Raw genomic sequence first — 20,978 nt, forward strand, 5'->3', positions numbered from 1 at the left:
GCCGCCCCGAGTCTGCCAGCAGCGGCAGCGGCAGCGGCAGCAGCAGCAGCAGGTGCTAATCGTCAGAACGCGCTGCCTCTGCCTGCCTGCCTGCCTGCCTGCCTGGCTGGCCAATCGGCTGCCCAGTCCAGCCGGTGCCTGCCGGCTCCCGGTGCGAGTCTCCTCCGTCGTCGAGGAAAGGACGGGGCGCGATCATGGTGGCGCTCGCCCCGCGTCTCCATCCCTATCTCCGGACTCCCTTAAGCGCCGGATTCTTCCGCTAACGCCCGAACCGTCGTTTGAATATCGATATCGATATAGATATATCTATATATTTTCTTCTCTTGGGCATATTTTGAAATCCTCCTCCTCTTGGAACAAACAAACAAACAAACAAAGATTTCCTCTTGGAAGCAAGCGGACTGCCTTGGCCTCCAGCCTGCCTGGGGTCTCCCCGGAAAGCTTGTCGGGCAACCCTCGAAAGCTCGCCGAGGTCTTTTCCTGCGCTCCAGCTGTTTCATCTGTTGCTCGAACGGGCGTTCCCCCTCGCCTTTCTCTTGCGCTGGGCTCGGTGGAGAAAGCCGCCGCCGCCGCCTCCGCCTTTGGCCGTTCTTTTTGCCCCTTCTGCTGGAGCCTCCGAGAACCGGCCCGGCTGCGCTGTGGGCTCCGGGCTCCCCGCCGCTCCCGCTTCCCTCCTCCCTTCCCACCGCTCCCCCGACGCACCTTCCTCCCCAAAGCCAGCGAGGCAACGTCTCCGATCCCGCCTCCCTCGCGCTCTTTTCTCTCCCTTTTTCCTCCCCGACCCACTTTGGTGCGATGCTGCTACCGCTGCTGCCGCCGCCGCCGCGGAGCGTCGCTTCCTAACGCGACCGTCTGCTCCGGAGCTGCCAGTCGACGCTTTTTTTTTTTTTTTTTTTTTTTTTTTGGGCGGGGAGGTGGAAACCTTTTGGCTGGAATTTTTTAAAATTTTTAAAATTTTATATATATATATATTTTTTACAAAGGAAGACCGTCTCTTCCCTTTTCCCGGGATATAAAGCGGAATAAAAGAGAGGGGTAAAAAAAAAAAGGGGGGGCGGTGGGGGGAAAAAGGCGGCCGCGGGGGGGGGAGGGGGAGGAACATGGATGAGAAGCTGCAGGCGCATCAGGTTGACATCGACCCGGATTTTGAACCTCAGAGTCGGCCTCGCTCTTGCACCTGGCCGCTGCCTCACCCCGACTTCCCGGGCGAAGAAGACGATGGAACCGGCGGTCCTGGTGGTGGTGGTGGTGGAGGAGGAGGAGGAGGCGGCGGCGCCCCGAAGCACCCCTTGGCCGGCGGCCCCGAAGGCGCCGAGAACGCCGGCGTGGCGACGGAGCGTGGCAAAGCGACCCCCGCGCTGCCTTCTTTGAGCGCGGACGTTGGACAGCTCCGCAAAGCCAAGACTTCGCGGCGGAACGCTTGGGGCAACCTGTCTTACGCCGATCTCATCACCAAGGCGATCGAGAGTTCCCCGGAGAAACGGCTCACCCTCTCCCAGATCTACGACTGGATGGTCCGATACGTGCCCTATTTTAAGGATAAAGGCGACAGCAACAGCTCCGCTGGCTGGAAGGTACCTGGGGGTCCTCCTCCCCACCCCTTACGCCCTCTTCCCCTCCCCGCTTCCTAGCTACCTAGTTTCCGAGAGGCGCTGGGGAAGTTTTACTACTCTCATCCCTTTCGTGGGGACTCTCCGGCATCTCTTGCTTTGGTTTAGATGCCCAAAAACCCAGTGGTTTTTGTTTTTTATTTTGGTTGTGTCCTTATAACAGTTTTCCCCTGGGCTGCAAAGAGAAGTTAATTTAAAGGCTGGTCAAATGCTGGTCCTTTTCCCTCCCCCCTCCCCCTTTATTCCATCCTTTACTTGAAAGAACAGCTTTGCAACCTGAGTTGGTGCCTGGAGTATTAAAGTAATGGCAAGGATGGCCAACCCCGAATCCTTCTAAGAGACTCTGTAGCATCCTTGCTAGCATATGTTTGGTCATAATAGGGCATGGCTTTTATTGCAAGAGTTCCCCCCCCCTCCGTGTGACCCCCCTCTCCCCGTTCAAACCAAACTCTGCCTTGAGTCCAGAACTTGATTCCTGAGACCCGTCTCTATTGCCGTTGACCCAGGAAGGCGAGTTACTACTCTTGTAGCCTTATTGAACTCAGTCTGGAGAGCACTTTTGCTTCTCGCTAAGCCAGAGGAGAAGAAAAGTATTGTTGGCAGTAGTGAAGAGGGTGTGAGTGATTGCTTTTAAATGTACATATTATTTTTTTCCTCTTTTTCTTTGCACTGGGAAAGAGAGAGAGATCATTTATCAGTAGCCTGGTCACTTATCCAACCGTTTTTGGCTGACCTCCCACATTTCCTTCTGCTCCTTCAGTGCCCGGCAGCAAGGAGGTGGAAGTGGGGGGGGGGAGAGAAATGATTCCCTCCCTCCTCGTATTGCAGTTAAGTGGCACCTGTCTGTCTGGTAGGGAGGGAGCCAGAAGTACTTTTTGAAGCTTTCTTCTGCTCTGCTTGATTGAAATGCCACTTTGGAGAAAGGACATGGGGGGAGGGGGGGGAAGGAGGAGGGAATGTTGCTTTTCAGCTTTTCGCTTTTCAATTTGGGCAGTGGGTAGGTGGATAGGGTGAGGAGCGGGGATGATGTGGGGGTGGGTGGGAGATCTTTTTCTTCTGGAATGCAGCCTGGGTTCTTGGAGCCTCTATCATTATCCCAAGGAAAACTTGAAATGTGATTCCTTCTACTAAGTTACTCAGTCCCCCCCCTCCCAATGCTGAGCCAGTGGGACAAATGTTACTAATCCCATATGGATTCCATCAGGTCCAAAACTGGACATTTAATAAAATAGCCCTCATGTGCTTGTTGCAAACTTTGTACATGGGCAACATCTCTTTCCTGAATCAAAATGGGATTAAGTCATCTTCCTCTTCCTCTCCTTCTCCTTCTCCTTCTCCTTCTCTTTCTCCTTCTCCTTCTCCTTCTCCTTTTTTTCCATCTTTTTCTCCTCCTTCTCCTCCTTTTGCTTTGGTTTTTCTCTAAGGTCAGGTCATGGATAGAAATGTGGTTATTTGGAAAGTCATTGCTGTGATATACTCTTGATGGAGGGGCTTGAAACAGAGTTTCCCCCATGTGTGTTTTGGCCCTGGAGAACCCTTGTAAATCTGAAAATAATGATAGGGGGAAAGAAGACAAAAGAGTCACTTGTATTTTCTTTATCTCTCTCTTATCTGTTGGTCTTATCCAGAAGAGTTAAGATACACACCTCTCTCAATTTAACTCTATCAGTAGTAATCAATTCCTCTTTTATTGTGATTTAGTGTAGAGTTGGGCTGCATTCTCTCAATTTACAAGGAAAATGTGTATGTGTGTTTGGGTGAGAAGAATCTACTTTTTCAACCAAGGCAAGTGCAGTAACTCTCGTGTGAGAAAAATACCTTTGGAAGGGGAGCAAAACATGAGCCATACTGACAGCAGAGGGGTTTCCATATATTTTTTTTAAAAAAAACTTCTTTTTTACTCTCCAGTTACTCAGTAACAACTGTTCCATTAAGGGTCTGCGCTGGCATGATCCAAATATTTTCTGCTGGATCTCAGTTCATGAGAATGGCTGAAGGAACAGGGTTTATTTATTTGTGTCTTTGGATGCGGAAATATTCTAGAAGCAGTGAACTGAAAGGTTAGACCAAGAGTTCTACTGGTTACAAGAATGTGCACTTCATAGTCGGCAGATTTTAACCCCCCCCCCCCCGCATTCAGCCCAGCCTTTTCCAGTCTGGTGCCCTCCAAATTTGTTGGGACTGGAACTCCTCAAGTTCCCAACCAACATGACTGAACAACCTGAGAATCCTGGAATCTGTTTTCCCAGCACCTTTGGATAATGCAATTGGAATAGGCTAGGATCAGTCTTATTCAACCAACTCCTAATCAAAAATCACGTTTTCTAGTGCCCATTCACCCCATTCTCATTTTCTCTCACTTCTTTGCTCAAGAGCGGCTAATAGACCCACTCTGGGTTTTTGTTTAAAAGTGTGCTTTAACTGGTTATTCTATATCAGCATATATTATGATTGTTGCACACTCTTGGGTACCAAGGCTTGCCCATTTAAATCTGCAAGAGACTTCCTTTTCATACACAATACAGGAATGCTTTCCAAACTGGGCCTTTTTAAGATGTGTGGATTTCGACTTCCAGAATGAATTCTGTGAGTTGACGTCCACACCCCTTAAAATTGTTAAGGTTGAGAAACACTGCGATATAACATTAAGTTGAGCAGTGAAACTTTAGGACTACAGTACAATATATGCTTGCGCTGGGAATCCATGGCACAGCATGGACCTATGCCATGGCTTGTTCAGGCTCCTCTGACAATTAATATCCACAATTTGTTCCCATCCCTGAGAATGTATGCTTCATGAGGCCCCACACAAAACAAGTCAAGACCATCTCTTCTTGGATGAAGCCAAAGTGTTCTTTTCATTCAAAGCATAAAAATAATGAAACAAACCCAGCAGTGCATCTGTGTAACAGGTTAGTAGAAATCAGCGGGGATGGTAGCATTTTTACCTTGCAGTTCTCTACCCGGGAGGGAGTAGAAACATATGGAAGAGCTTCAAGGTAGCATCCAAATGTCCAGAGCTCTTATCATCGAGGTCTTCAAGTTGTCCGGTTTCCATGCTTTGGTTTTGGAAAAGCTCTAATGAAGTTTGTATAGTGGAAGAAATCTTTCTCCCTGGGATTCTGGCGATGAAAAGGTGGACACTAAAACTTTTGCCAGGATACGTGCTAGTCCGAGTTGAAATCTATTGCTCCTCCTTCATGGGGTAAATCAAAGGGATTCTGCCAAAACGTGCCTCCGCCTTCCAATCTGGACCTGTCCATACGTGTTCTTGTGAGACTTACGAGGTTCAGAAGTTAAGCAGCTGCTTTCCCCCACCCCCTCCCTGACCCTCTTCCTTGAGAGGATTGCAACACCGGCACGAATCGGGTCCCACGAAGAACTGATATTGCAGATGAGAAATATTAGAAAATCTTTGCACTTTGGGTGGTGAACTGCATGGAATTTTGTCTGTCTACATCAGGGGTGTCAAACTCGATTTCATTGAGGGCCGCATCAGGGTTGTGTTTGATCTTGAGGGGCCGGGGTGGGCGTGGCCAGGGTGGGCATGGCCTGCTTGACGTCACTCGTGTCGGGGGTGCCTATGGTGGCCCAAGTGCTCTGACAGTGAAAATGGGCTCCTGAGCTCTGTTTTGGCTGCAACAGCCTCCTGCAACCATCTATCAGCAAAAAGGGAGCTCGGGAGCAGCTCTCCCGAGCTCCATTTTCACTGGCAGAGGAACTGTGGGCCAGTCCTTCGCTGTTTGTGGCCCTGCGGGCCAGATCCAAGCACCCCACGGGCCGGATCCGGCCCCCGGGCCTTGAATTTGACACCACTGATCTACGTGATCCTGTACATTCCCTATATAAAAAAAAAGTATGGTGTAATACAGATGAGTAGGTTCCAGTGGAACAGACTCTGGAATGGGGTCAGAATGTTGGTTGAACCTGTTATATACATCTTTTGTTTGTTGGAACTAGGTTATGGGCCTTGAGCATGACTTATATTTACATTATTTTTTGGTGCTGTTCATTTGCAGTTTATTGTGGATTTTTGTGTGTGTTTGTTTTGGTTTTAATCCTGGTTACCTGCCCAGAGTCACTGATGTGGATGGACGGCCTTAAAAACAAATGATAAAATAAATAAATCGAGGGAAGCATTCATTTGAAGAAAAGATCCAAAAGATATTCAAATGAACACTTATTTTTCTAGTTCTGTTTCATGCCTTTAAAGGAAAAAAAAAAGATAAAATAAGAGATTTGGTGCAGTAATAAGTGGCTTTGCCCCAATCAAAGACATTTTAGATGAAGGTTTTTGAAAATGCTTCTATTGAAATGGTGAATGATTGGTTGAGGGGCTGTTTCATAGCTGCTTGCATTATTTTAGACTCTTCTCTTTTCATGCTAAGAGTCGAAGTGTCAATTTACTGCATCTCAAGGTAGGGCTGGAAGAAAACGCTGCTGAAAAAAACACTAAAAATTGGCCAGAGCATGCACAAATTGCCATTGATCATCTTATGGCACTTGTCCTGACAGCTCCTAGTTGAAATGGGCAGCTACGACTTGGTAGTGCATGATGATGTGTCACATGCTTGGTACTTGTTCATGCTGGGAACTGAGAAGAGAGGTTATCCTAAAGGTGCTTTTTCAAGAGGCAATTGGATTTTGTTTGTTTTTCCTTGAATATCCGGATGACTGAGAATTTTCATAGGTATCGAGAAGAGAGGTTGTAAGGTTTAGGAGTCCCACGGCAAAGGAACTCAATAGCTTTCTCTTTTGACTCCATGAAAATTAAGAGTTGGTTTGAAATGTGATGAAAAAATAAATAAATCTACAACCCTCTAACATAGTGATGAGATAGATCTTATCACAATGTTATCTAAACACTTTTAGATAATTTTGTTTGTGGTCACACGTCAAAGATTTTGAGTATCACTCTGTTCTGAACTGTTGCTGAGAAAGAGAAACGATCCTTTTGGGAACAGTGAGTTGTGTTCAGTTGTGTTACTAAAAGGGGGTAGAAACTGCATTGTTGATTACCGTACTGGGAATCTGTGATTTTGGATTTTTGGTATTCCTAATCCAGGCTGGCAGTCTCTTTCCGAGTCTATTTTGTCTGGGATGGTTTCTGACAATTAAGCCCAGCTGCTGACTCTTCCTTATTGGTGATCAGCCCTAGTGTCAGTTTTTCTTTTTAATTTTGCAGTTTTACAGAGATGTCACTTTACCTAAGTACATTGCCGAAGTATTTTCTCAGGCTTGTGATCCAGACCTTCTACTGTATTGCCTGGTCTGTAATTTTTTCTTTTCATTCCTCGTTTTTTCCCCCCCACTTCTCTTTGTTTTTCTAAACTTATTTTCTCCAATTCAATTTCCCCATCCCTGTTCATAACCCTGAATTCTGGGACATTTTATGCAAGAGTCTTGCACAATATTCTAAACCCTAAACCAAGTAAAAAAAAACCCAACCAAAATGGATGCATTTAGTTTGTATGCTACATCCATCCATCCAAACAAACAAACAAACCATATTATGATTTACCATGATGACTGCTTATATAACATGCTAAGACAGTAGCTGGGTTTCCCCAACATACTAAAGCTATGAGCCCTATTTTAGCCTAGTCTAACAAGCCGTGCAAACCCAGTCTGTATATCTGAGGTTCAGAAGCATCATGGTTTCCTTTGTGTGTGTGTATGAGGAGGGGGCATAAGGGGGGTTTCCTACGGTAGTTACCTTAGATAATTAATCTTCTCTGGTCCCTAATGAATTGTCAGTCACCCAGCCCTCTTCCTGATTCATCGAGAATTCCAAAGCATTTTCCTGTGTTATGGAAACAGCTTCCCCCCCCCACCTTACCAGCCGCTGCTTTGAAAGGTGGGATTACAAGGTAAGATTTAAAGCTCCCAGTTGTCCCCTCCATCCTCTTCCCTAAAGCCAATTGAGAACTTCAGCTCCTGTGCACCATTTAACTTGCATCATCGCATCCCTCCCTCCCACCTCGTGCTGTTAACGTAGATCTATTATCCTTCTGGGAGCAGGCTTCTGCTTTTGAGCGAATTATTTAAGTGGGATGGGGAGGGGGTGGGTTTAGACAGAGACAGGCAAAAGTTACTGAGTTTAAAACTTAACCCAGCTTAGCGTGTTATGTAGAAACAGGCATTAGGTGTGTAACTCTGCCGGTTAAGCATGTTGTGTGGGCACAACCAGTCTCTCTTTCTCTCGTTCTCTCCCCCTCCTTCCCTCCCTCTCTTTCTCTCCCCTTAACAGATAGTAAAACCTACACATTCATTTTATTTACTTATTATTAGATTTATGTACTGCCCATCTTGTCCTTTTACTCTTTTAAGAGAATATAGGTGCTCAGTGGCTAAGACGCTGAGCTTGTCGATCGAAAGGTCGGCAGTTCACCAGTTCGAATCCCTAGTGCCACGTAACGGGGTGAGCTCCCATTACTTGTCCCAGCTTCTGCCAATCTAGCAGTTTGAAAGCATGTAAAAAATGCAAGTAGAAAAATAGGGACCACCTTTGGTGGGAAGGTAACAGCGTTCCGTGCGCCTTTGGCGTTGAGTCATGCCGGCTACATGACCACGGAGACGTCTTCAGACACCGCTGGCTCTTCGGCTTTGAAATGGAGATGAGCACCACCCCCTAGAGTCGGGAACAACTAGCACATATGTGTGAGGGGAACCTTTACCTTTATCTTTTAGGTGCTCTACAGAACGAGAATCGTCAACTTCAGCTGCCTAAAATAAAAGGCTTCTAGGAAAAAGAAGACCACAGCTTTTGATCAATATTGCACATCTGCTATTTTTTTTGTTTGTTCCTTTGTTTTAATGGAGCCATATTCAGGTTTAAAAGCTTCTGAACTCAAAAGCCTGTTAGGTCCTGTTGAACCCTAATATCACCTCTGCAGAACAATGGGGCTTCAATGAAGCCAGGAGGAACTCAGATCCCAGGAGATAGGATAATTGATTTTTAATGTACAGACCTGGAAAGTTTGAAGGAAGCTGTTTCCCGGGTATCCTTTTCTGCAGAATAATCTTCCTGCTATTGCTGGAAGTAGTCCTAAAAGCAATGGGTCTTGTAACCTGTATGATAGCTTGTAACCTGGATCAGGGATTCTGGATATCTTCCCAGTCTTGTTGACATGCAGATCAGATGCAACAGCTTTGGTCTTTGTGACTTCCGGTGTGGGATTCTGGTCTTGTAGTTAAGGACTCAGTCTTAGGAGTTTGTGCAGACCCTTCTATTTTGGGTTTTGGTCGGAGCTGCGAGGCTGCACACGTGTGGGGGTAGAGGGCATGGAGGCTATTTTTCCGCCCCCCTCATGAGATGCTGCACGGAAAGGGCCTCTTGACTGACAGTTGTGTTTAATTAGGGAATTGTTATTTTATCAATTCCAAAGCGCTTGGAGTTTTCTGCTCCAGCTCCTGCATTCTACTTGTTAATGGGAAAACCAACACTCTCTGTCAAAGAAGCAGCAGCTCGGATGCATTTTAAAGCACTGTTTGTGCCGCTTTGACATCCAAAAATATAACAATAAAGCTATCAGCTAGTGGAAGCCTGCTCGAGGCAGGTCTGACAGTGCCAAAACTTTAATTGCCAAGCCTCCCCTCCCTTTTTTCTTTTCCTCCCTCCTACATGGGAAGGCTGCCCTTTGATGATACAGTCTTGGAACTAGCAAAGTGGCATCAGGATGTGGAGCAGGAGAGTACCCGGCTGATTAGGCAAACCTTGCCCACGGTGGGAGCTTGCAAGTAAGCCTTCTCATTCCCTCTGCCCATCTCTTCTCTTGCTTCTGAGCAAGGCCATGGAGAGAATGAGGGCCAGGATTACACAATGTCAGGGTTCTAATGTGCAGCATTAAAGATAAAGGTAAAGGTTCCCCTCGCACATATGTGCTAGTCGTTCCCGACTCTAGGGGGCGGTGCTCATCTCCGTTTCAAAGCCGAAGAGCCAGCGCTGTCCGAAGATGTCTCCGTGGTCATGTGGCCAGCATGACTCAATGCCAAAGGTGCACGGAACGCTGTTCCCTTCCCACCAAAGGTGGTCCCTATTTCTCTACTTGCATTTTTTACGTGCTTTCGAACTGCTAGATTGGCAGAAGCTGGGACAAGTCACGGGAGCTCACCCCGTTACGCGGCACTAGGGATTCGAACTGCTGAACTGCCGACCTCTCAATCGACAAGCTCAGCATCTTAGCCACTGAGTGTCAGGAGAAGGAAAAGTCCATTGGTTAGCTTAAGGAAGACTAAGGTGTTGGTAGCTGGGTTACTTGAGAGCCACTGTAGTGATTGTCAGTCACGATTCCATCAGAACTCCCACTAAACGGAGGCAACCAGATTTTTTTGGGGTGGGGTCAGGTGGGTTATAATGGGGAGATCAGAGTTAGTATGTCGTTAAAAAAGGCTTCTAGTCCACCTCATTTTAATTGTCATGTCCTGTTTTTTTTGTTTTTTCCTTTTGAAGACGTTTCACTTCTCATCCAAGAAGCTTCTTCAGCTCTGACAGGACAGTGGGGAATGGAAGGACTATCCTGTCAGAGCTGAAGAAGCTTCTTGGATGAGAAGTGAAACATCTTCAAAAAAGTCCAGTTGCCTCCTGAAAAAGCACCTTTGGGACAACCATGACCTGGATGGCTGAGAACTGAAGAATGGTGAATCTTCAATTATTCTTAATGGGAAGGGGGAGAAGATGGCTGCCAATTGGTGTGATGTCGAAGACATGATGGCTTGGAAGAAATTGCCAGGCTGTCACGTGGCTGAGGAGGGCTTTCGGGCCTCTGGACCAGGAAGTCACTTATATGGGATTCATTTGTAGAACTTATTAAGCAGTTCAGTTAAAGACATACTTGTTAAACGCTACCTACCTTTGGTTAAGTTTTCACTCTTAAGGGATTTGTTTTTCCTCTTCTGGTTTAGCCTCTTGTGCAAATTTAGCTCTGGGAATAGGCAACCTGGTGTTCTCCTGATAGTTTCCCATCAACCCAAGCATCATGGCGAGTTTCAAGTTGTTTATGGGATTTGTAATTAAAAATACAGTGTGACACTAGATTGCCTATCTCTGCCTGTCCCTTTGGCCGATGGATGATTTTTTTTAAAAAAATTGATTTATATGCCGCCCTTCTCCAGAGACTCAGGGTGGCTTACAATACGTTAAGCAATAGCCTTCATACTTTTGTATATTTATACAAAGTCAGCTTACTGACCCCCACAAACCGGGTTTTTACCCACCTTAGAAAGGATGGAAGGCTGAGTCAACCTTGAGCCTGGTGAGATTCGAACCTGCAGTAATTGCAGGCAGCTGGTCTTAATAACAGGGTGCTTTAGACCACTGTACTACCAAGGCTCTTTCAGGGCATTGTACTGATCTAGGAAATAGGTTAATTCCTAAATCAGAATTGAATTGTCAGGCAAATGTGGCCCTAAAATGTAGACTATGGAAGAGGGAGGGCCGCTCAATACAACTGTTCCTTTTGTTCTTTTATTGGCTACATTCCCTTAAACACACTTAACCTGATTTGGGAATCACACACAGATATCTCGGTTTTCTCCCAAACCGTAAAAAGGAGCAGGGTTAACATGAGAGTGAGCTAGGTTGACACAAGCCACAAAAAACTAACCTTAATCCTAGCCTAGCTTAGCATGCTCTGTGCCAATGCATTTTTACCTGACCTGATTTTGTGTATATAAACATTTCCAATGTGTTATAACTGAAGAAAAATCCTTTTCTTTCTGCACTTGGGGCACTTCTCTGAAAGAGGTTTTTAAAAAGGAGCTTTGATCAAAACATGTATTACATGCTGCTCCTGTATTTCTGCTATATGTTTTGTTTAAGTGTTCTTAATTCCTTCCTTCCTTCCTTCCTTCCTTCCTTCCTTCCTTCCTTCCTTCCTTCCTTCCTTCCTTCCTTCTCTCCCTCCCTCCCTCCCTCCCTCCCTCCCTCCCTCCCTCCCTTCCTTCCTTCCTTCCCTCTTCACCTTTTCCAGAACTGCTTTTCAGGCAGTGCTAACTGCTGAAGTAACACAAACCTGCTAAACGGACGAGCTTTATGATAGCATAAAAATGATACTACAGCAGTGAATAGAGCTTTATTAAACCCCAGAGACAGGCTGCAAATGAACAGCTTGCTCTGCTCTTCATTCTTCCCCCCCACCCCCTATTAAAAAAAAATAACTCAAATATAAGTTACAATTAAGATGACACAAGCTAGAAGCCATTTCAAATGACACACTACCGGTAACTCTGATCTCCCCATTACAACCCACCTGCCCCCCCCCCCCCAAATCTGGTTGCCTCCACTGTTTTTGTGTTGTGTTGCTTGAATGACAGGCTGTTTCCCCGGCCTTTAATATTGTTAGCAGAAAAGTGGGATTACACAGTTGAAACAGCATGGAATCATAGATTAGGTTCGCAAAAACGCAATAAAACCCTTAAGAAAACTCAAACTGCTTTGCCCACCTAGCAAGCTCATTGCTAATACGCACACTGGTTTCCCTTTGAGGTGACAAGCTGCTTTGCACAGTATCCTAAAAGTGGTGGCCAAGATCCTACACCTTGGTGAATCATGGTCTCCCCGATTCCATTTTAGCCTAGTTCAGGGGTCTGCAACCTTAAACACTCTAAGAGCCATTTGGACCCGTTTCCCACAGAAAAGAAAACACTGGGAGCCACAAAACCCTTCCCATGCCTGACTATTTCTTGAGCGGTCACAAAACTAGCATATGTAGTTGAATTAAACATTCTGTTTTTCTTCTGAAACTTTTCTTTTCTTGGATTTATACATGGTTGGCCTACCGGGGGTTGAAAAGCTCCATAAATTGCCAATTGTGATGTATATTTTGAATGAGAAGGAGCTGCAGTAGAGGGGTAAAAGAGCCACATGCGGCTCCAGAGCCGCCGGTTCCTGACCCCTGCCTTAGCTAAATATACAGTATTCAGCCCCATCTTCTAAGACTCGGAGCATAACTTTCCCAATGCCTTCTTCAGCATAGAATCAGTAGTAACACAGGGTGCAACCACAGCATCCCTTCCTGAGGATCGTCTACTTTCAATGCTTTCAGTATTCCTGGCAAGCTTCCATAGATCCACTACTGAAAAGCCCTCGTACAGTAAAAGCACTCTCAGCTCGTGCATCAGCAATCAAGAGAAGGAGTGAGACCTGCAACGAAATGCACCCAGAATCGTAGAATGGTACACTTGGAAGGGATCCCTAATCCAACCTTCTGCAGGCTGCAAGGAAACCAAATGATATTCATCCAGGAGAGGAGGCTGGGCTGTCCAATCTCGTCTTTGAAGCCTCGTGAGAAACTCTTGGGAACTCCTCCAGGAGAGATCCAGCCTAGAACTAAGGAGAAATTTCACGACAGTGAGAGAACAATTAATCAGTGGAACTGCTTGCCTCCAGAAGTTTGGGTGCTCCAACACTGGAGGTTTTTAAGAAGACGTTGGATAACCATTTGCCCAGAATGATATTGGGTTTCTTGCCTGAGCAGGAGGATGAATTAGTTGAGTGTTTCTCAACCTTGGAAGCTTGAAGATGGGTGGACTTCAAGCTACCAAGGTTGAGAAACACTGAACTAGAAGATCTCCAAGGTCCCTTAAGAGTTCTATGTTCTTCTCTGTGTTCTTTATTTTAGGAGATGGAGAACCCAGGGAGACGAAGGAAGGGTAGAGGACAGGAGTAGGAGAGAAGGTGAGAAGGGGGAAAAGAAGAGAGGAGTGGGGGAAAGGAAGGGGACGTAGGATGAGGTAGGAGAGGAGGAAGGAGAAAGTAGAGAAGAGGAGGGAGGGAGGGAAGGGAAAGAGGAGAAGAAGAAGAAGAAAGGTTGTTGCGAAATGAGGGAAGAAAAGGGTAGTAGAGCAACTCAGAATGTAAATTAAAATTAAAAAGTATGAAGGCTATTGCTTAACACACTGTAAGCCGTCCTGAGTCTCCGGAGAAGGGCAGCATATAAATCAAATTTTTTAAAAAATGCCTTATTTTAATGCTTTCTTTAAGGAAAACATGTATATGTATGATGTATAAGAAAATGTACATTTTATGTTATGTGTATAAGAAATAAAACTGAAAAACTTAAAAAAAAAAAGAGAGAGAGAAAGAGAGAGAGATGGAGAGCCCACAACCTGCAAAGGTAGCCTGTTTATTTATTTATTTATTTATTTATTTATTTATTTATTTATTTATTTATTTATTTATTTATTTATTTATTTATTTATTCATTCATTCATTCATTCATTCATTCATTCATTCATTCATTTATTTATTTATTTATTTATTTATTTATTTATTTATTTATTTATTTATTTATTTATTTATTTATTGGATTTATTGGATTTATATGCCGCCCTTCTCCCGAAGGACTCAGGGCGGCTCACAACAATAAGAAACAGAAAAGACAAAAGTTAAAAGACAAATTAGAACAAGAATATCCCATAAATAAAGTTAAACCTGGGAATACCAATTCAAATTTAAGATATAAGAATATAAAGGTTCCACCCTTTGCTCAGAGTTCAATAATAATACAGGTTGTTTAAACAAAAATATGCAACATCCTGGAAACACACAACTGCCATTTGCAAACTTCCCAGCCCGCTTACAATAAGCAAAAGTCAACGGGGGAAGCTGGGTCTGGTTAATGACCACATGGTTCACTTAACTACAGTAATTTGCTTAATAACTATGGCACAAAAAAAAGGTGGTAAAATTGGGTGAAGCTGACTGAACAACTGCCTTACTTAAATAGAAACTCTTGTCCCAGTTGTGGTTGTAAGTTGATGAATGCCTGTAGCTGCGTGTGCCTGGGCCTGTAGAGGAGTGTGGAAATAACCTTGACGTATGAATGCACGAGTGGCTCAATCCCGAGAAAGAGGAGAAGGTGAGAAGGAAACTCAAGATTGTCCCATCCTTGTTCTCTTTGATAGAAGGGTGAGATGGAGCAAAGAAACACGGCCAGGCTTTTAAGTTATGTGTAACTTAAAACCTCCTCTTCTCTCCTCTCCTACTTTCTCCTTCCTCCTCTCCTACCTCATCCTACTTCCCCTTCCTTTCCCCCACTCCTCTCTTCTTTTCCCCCTTCTCACCTTCTCTCCTACTCCTGTCCCCTACCCTTCCTTCCTCTCCTTGGGTTCTCCATCTCATAGAATAAAGAACACAGAGAAGAACATAGAACTCTAAGGGAACTTGGAGATCTTCTAGTTCAGTGTTTCTCAACCTTGGTAGCTTGAAGATGGGTGGATTTCAACTCCCAGAATCCCTCAGCCAATAACTTAAGCTTTTAAGTTATTGTACCCTACAACAGTGAAGTGGAGTTTCAATAGTTTTTGTGAAGTTTGTTTTCTGGCCTGACGTACCTTGATGGGCTGACACTGGCCTGCACACTCTTCCCAAAATTGCCACCAAACTTCTGTTTGTACAAAGGAGAAACATTCTTAAATACATGGAGGCCAGCCACATAACTCTGAATGTTAATTTTAGATGAAATTAAATTTAGCCTTGTCCATGTCTCTGTTTTTGTCCCATCTATATTTCTAGTGTGACTGCTGATCCCAAACAGGTTGTGTCTGTTACAGCATAGGGCCACAATATTTCAGAGAATGTGTTATGGCCTCCTTCCCAAAATGGCCCAATCACTAGGCATCCTTTCACAACAGGAGGTAAATTGGGCAAGGCTACTCTCCATCACCTTTTCAGGGATGCTCTTTTCTACTTGACTATACCTGTCAGGAGTCCAGGTAATTCAAAAGAATATAGGGTTATTGCAGTGGTGAAATCCAGCTGGATCTATCTGGTTCGCATGAACCAGTAGCGCCGGTGGCTGGAGGCTCCGCCCACCCCGCCGGGATGTCATTACATCCCATTTTTGACCCTCTGCGCATGCGCAGAAAAGGCACGCATGCTCCCATTCCCGAACCGGTAGCGAAGGTAAGTGGATTTCACTTCTGGTTTATTGTATGCTAAAACTCTCTACAAGAATCTGAACTACTAACGGTCAAAGCAAATAGGTGGTAGATAAGAGCCAACAGAATTCAAGGTGGGCTGTACTTCTTAGATCTTTTGTGGGCACGAAGGCACTCGAGACTGATGATGTGTTTGACTCTTCCCTCGGGCTCATCTCCTACAGTGCCTTTTTCTTCTCCTTTTCCCCCCTGAGAAGATAGATATTCCTCCCTTCAAAATCTGCGTTGCAACTCCCTATCGTTTTTATTTTCTAAGAATGCCTCCAGGGTTTATACAAGATTTCAAAGTATTTTTTGGAAATCAAGATTATGCCCGAGGCTGTTGTTTTGCTTTGCAACATGCTAGTTTCCCTGAGTATTTTAATTATGTAATCTATGAAATAACACTGGGTGGAGCATGGAATGTGTAGGGCAGCAAAGGAGGGGCGTGGAGCCCCCCCCCACATCTAGTGAAGAAATATTGGGAACCTTCGCAACAACGGGGTGGAACTTGGCATCAAGCTGGCAATTTGGGATTAGACTTCCTTGAGGAATTGAGGTGGGGGGGGGGTTTAAGGGAACTTTTAGCCCCCCTGTGAGACTTAAAAGGCACACACTTTGCCCTTAACCTTCCCCCAGCACAGCGCTAAAAATGTCTAAAAGAAATGCGCCTGAAGTTGTTTGCTTCACCCACTCTGTGGAAAGGACGCTGGAGAGATTCCTTGGTCTCTTTCCCAGGCTTCTTTGAATGTCTTGTTTATAGCTCAGATCCTCAAATTGGATGGCCACCCCCCCCCGCCCTCCCTGCCCCGCTAGAGTACTCACTGTCTGGGCCTTTAGTCCAGCACAATCTCCCCTTTGATCCGTAGCCGCTGCCTGCCTGTGCTTTCCCAGCTTCCCACCCCTTTCCGCGAACCAGCTGCTTTGTCTGTGCCCTTTTGTCCTGCGGAAGGTGTCAGTGCAAACCGGCTGGAGGTGAAAGGCAGTTGAGGTTATGGAAGGATGCTCAGAGCAGTTTTGCTTGTGTCCTGCTGAAGCCTCTTCTGAACAGGAATCCGTTCATTGGTAGCAAAGGGGGAGAGAGAGGGAGGGAGGGAGGGAAGGAATGAAGGAGGGAGGGAGAGAGAGAGGAGGGAGGGAGGGAGGGAGAGAGAGAGAGGAGAAAGGGAGAGAAGGAAGGAGGGAGGGAGAGAGAGAGAGGAGGGAGGGAGGGAGAGAATGAAATACAAAGATTGCTTTCACCGGCTGGAGGAGAAAAACAGCTGAGGCATTGCTAGGAGGGAGTCATGCTAGTTGGGAAGGAAGGGCAGGAATGGGGGTTGAATGGGAAAGGTTACCATTCAGGGATTAGAGCTCAGCTGGGTTTGGGCACCTCCCTTGCCAAGGTTTGAAGGATTTGTTTGCTAGGTGCTCCCTAGGCGCCAGAAAACTATTTCTCAGATCCTCTGGGTGGTAGCAAACCCAGCTTCCTAGCACTCTGTTGGTCTGAGAGCATGGAAGAAGGAAGACAAGGCAGCCAGCTGGTGTGTATTCTGCTCTCCCTTCCTCCAAATCCCAACTCTTTGTTTCCTACATGTGCCTCTCACTAGCTCCAGCCTGATTCCCTTTTGCCACTAGTGCCCTGTTCTATAATGCATGGTGTTTTCTAGATTGTTATGGCAGCTTCCTTCCACACTTTCCCATTGCATCATGCTCTTCTACCCCACTTCATCATCTGTTCCATGGACTTCATGCCATGTCCTATCTCGCAACAGAAACAGAATAACAGAGTTGGAAGGGACCTTAGAGGTCTTCTAGTCCAACCCCCTGCTCAAGCAGAAGACCCTATTCCATTTCAGACAAATGGTTGTCCAACCTCTTCTTAAAAAACCTCCAGTGATGGAGCACCCACAAATTCTGAAAGCAAGCCACTAATGAGTTCCACTAATTGTTCTAACAATATTGCATCTGATACAGAAAAGTGGGTCTCCTAAGCTCTCTCCTTAGCGAGATGGCTGTCTGTTTCTTAAACCAGTGCATCAGGAAAAAGTCTACTGTATATCGGATCAGTCTATAACAGGGGTCTCCAACCTTGGCAACTTTAAGACTTGTGAACTTCAACTCCCAGAATTCTGCAGCCAGCATGGTTGACTGGGGAATTCTGGGAGTTGAAGTCCACAGGTCTTAAAGTTCCCAAGGTTGGAGACCCCTGATCTACAGTATAATGACTGTCAGTGTCCTCCTGTTTGCTAATGGAAGGGCTTCAGGCTCTTGCAGGTGAGGGAGACAATCCATTTCTGTGTCCCCGTGAAGGGTCTTTTTGCTTTTTACTTGGTTCCTTGTGTTCATGCACCACTGATGGGAAAGAAAGACCGGCCACACCCAATGAAAAGAGCCTTGATAGTACAGTGGTTTGGTGCACCCTGTCATTAACACAGCTGCCTGCAGTTTCTGCTGGTTCGAATCTCTCCAAGGCTCAAGGTTGACTCAGCCTTCCATCCTTTCTAAGGTAGGTGAAATGAGGACCCAGTTTGTGGGGGCAATAAGCTGACTTTGTATAAAATATACAAAAGAATGAAGGCTATTGCTTAACGCATTGTAAGCCGCCCTGAGTCTCCGGAGAAGGGCGGCATATAAATCAAATTAAAAAAAAAATATGATTAAGAAAGCTGACATGCTTTTTCCAACCTAGGCTATAAAGTTTGTCGGAGTAGAGAAGCAGCTTCAAAATAGAGTTTAGCTCCATCCTGGCTCATTTTCTATAGCTGTAATGGTAGCTCAGTCTCCAAGTTTCTGCTGAGTTCCAGGTTGAGTTCTTGTGGGTCGCCAGTGGCCAGCAGAGCTGGCAACAGATTCGGGCAGTGAGGAGGTTGGGGAGGAACATGGGCCAGTCCTGGAGTCTGGGGAAGGCTATGATGAGGGCTCTGCATCAGAGGCAGAGAGAGAGCCAGGGCTGTATGCCAGTTATCAGCTGCCTTCGGAGTCAGATATCAGTGAGGCAGACAAACAGCTGGAGCCTGTTCCCAGTGTGCGCATGCGCAGAGTTGCCAGATGAAGGGAACAGCTAAAGAACAAGGGTCGACTTGGGAGTAAGGCCACAGGTGGACGATGAATGGCCCCTCCCAGAGGGAATAAAAGAGGAGCGAAAGGGGAGTGGAGTTTGCAGGAGACAATTAATTCGCTTAATTGGTTTGTGACTCACCGAGACTCCTTGCCAAGTTTTGAAGGTATCGGCCTGGCAGCTCCCCAAGCCAGATAAGGTCTGTGACTGTAAATTCTCCCTTGAAAGACTTCGCTGGATGTGAATGAGAAGAATTCACAGTAACTTAATAAAAAGGGGTTTTGCTTAGTGTCTGCTTAGTGGTTTGGGGAAGCCTAGGTCAGAACAGTTCTCAGCACTGCCAGGTAAAAAGTCAGTCCTGCTAAGCCTTGAAGGAATATTATAATCAAGTGTGCAATGTTTTTTTTTTTTTTTTTTTTTAATGTGAAAGAGCCTTTTGGGGATTTTGATTGGTGTACCAGAAAACAAAGGATAGGGCAAGAAAACCAATCTTATTTCATTCCCGTGTAATATTTTCCTTTTTCTGTCCCATTAAAATTTACAGTTCGGGGAAAATCACGGCGTTTTTCTTGACCACCTGGGCATCCTGAGGCCTCAGGCTTGTGTGTCTCTGATTTGTATACGATTGGAGATTTGTGAATGTCTTGGAGGGTACTAGGAAAAAGGGAACAAGAAATGGCTGTTGGCCAAAAACAAAGCTCCTTAGGTCAATCCTATTTATTTATTATTAATTGCTTGAATGTATGTATGCCTTGCCTTTTGTACTAATGGGGATGACCTGGAGATTATGGGAAATAATAAATCAATCAATAGGAGTACCTTGAGATTGACTGAATGATATTTCCACCAGTAAGTAGAAGAACAGTATGTACATCAACATAGAAAATGCAGACTAGTTCAGCCTTTACCATCCTGGTGTTCCTCCAAATATAGAAGCATAGAATAATAGAGTTGGAAAGGACCTCGGAGATCTTCTAGTCCAACCCCCTGCTCAAGCAGGAGACCCTATACCAGGGGTGTCAAACTCAAGGCCTGTGGGCCAGATCCGGCCCTCGGGGTACTTAAATCTGGCCGGCGGGGCTGGCTGGAAATAGCAAAAGACAGGCCCATGGTGGAGAGGAGAACTACAATGCTGATCGGTGCCCGGCCCTTGAAGAACTCCAGTTTGACACCGCTGCCCTATACCATTTCAGACAAATGGTTGTCCAGTCTCTTTGAAAGCCTCCAGTGATGGAGAACCCCCAACTTCTGAAGGCATTTATTCCATTGGTTGATTGCTCTCACTGTTGGGAAATTTCTCCTTAGTTCTAGGTTGCCTCTAGGTTGAAATCAGCTTGGGTTGTTGAAGAGAAACTCTGAATAGAGGAAGAAACAGTTCATCCATCTGTATTTGCCTATCTCATAACTATCTCAAGAGGATCTCTGGTCCCTTCCATATCTGTGATTGGTGCACAGCAACTGATCTTGAAGGAACTGGCTGGACTAGAACTGGTGATGCCTCAGGTGATGCTCCAGAGGAAATGCAGAGATAATGTTGCAAGATTTCCTCTGGAACTCCAAGGCTGACAATTTCCTGCTGGTAGTAAATCTGCCATGTCCCATTTCCTAAGATTTCCCCTTTTCCATTATTAGCTGAGATGCTATGGCATCTTGTCATCATTCCATTTAGTGAAAGGAGAATGAAGGCTGGGTGGGATTCTGGCTACCTGCTTTTGATGTTTTCCCATTGACCATTTGGAAGAAGTGCTAGCCAACTCCATGGGAAGGAGAAATACAGCACTGGCTGGGGAATTCTGGGAGTCGAAGTCCATACATCTCCATGTCGCGGAGGTTGAGGAACATTGACTTACTATAATGCATGAGTGTAAGGAGCACAGCTTCCCCAAAGATTTGCATATTATTAGCGAGTGAATGCTTATGGATGAAGCCGATTATAATGCTTATGGAGCAATCTGGGTTAATTATGTTGAAGCAGAAGGGTGTGATCTTTGGCAAACGGCATAAAGCATAGGACTTTTCCATTTCTCTCTTCTAGTCTTTAAATACTTCTTTTCCCACGTGTCTCCTCTTCATACCTTTCTTCTTTGGCAGGTAATTCTGATTTAGTTTTGAATTGGCAATCCCAAACTTTTAAACACAAAAACCATAGCAAAACCCTGTGGCTGATGGGGGGGTGGGGGGTGGGGAGGTGAGGCAGGTGACTGTAGGGACACAAACTATGAAAATTGGTAATCCATGGTTTGCTCAGCATATGCAGTATGAACAATATAATCAATGAACAACAGATCAAAACATGGTATTTCTTATTTAGAATAGCAGAGTTCGGACGGACCTTGGAGGTCTTCTAGTCCAACCCCCTGCATAGGCAGGAAACCCTACACCACTTCAGACAAATGATTAGCCAACAT

At 45.4% G+C, this 20,978-nt stretch overlaps 1 protein-coding gene across 1 annotated transcript in view; it reads left to right on the plus strand.

The window, feature by feature from the left end:
• Positions 1-1,100: 1,100 nt before the first annotated feature.
• Positions 1,101-20,978, plus strand: part of FOXO6 (forkhead box O6) — a 155,347-nt gene continuing 135,469 nt past the window's right edge. The window contains exon 1 of the mRNA XM_070949714.1: positions 1,101-1,574. Within this exon, the coding sequence (XP_070805815.1) occupies positions 1,101-1,574 (474 nt within the window). The remainder of the gene's footprint in view (positions 1,575-20,978) is intronic.

The sequence above is a fragment of the Pituophis catenifer genome, unplaced genomic scaffold (assembly GCF_029215685.1).
Source record: "Pituophis catenifer annectens isolate HBS135680 unplaced genomic scaffold, rPitCat1.0.hap2 SCAF_9, whole genome shotgun sequence".
Taxonomy (NCBI): Eukaryota; Metazoa; Chordata; class Lepidosauria; order Squamata; family Colubridae; genus Pituophis; species Pituophis catenifer.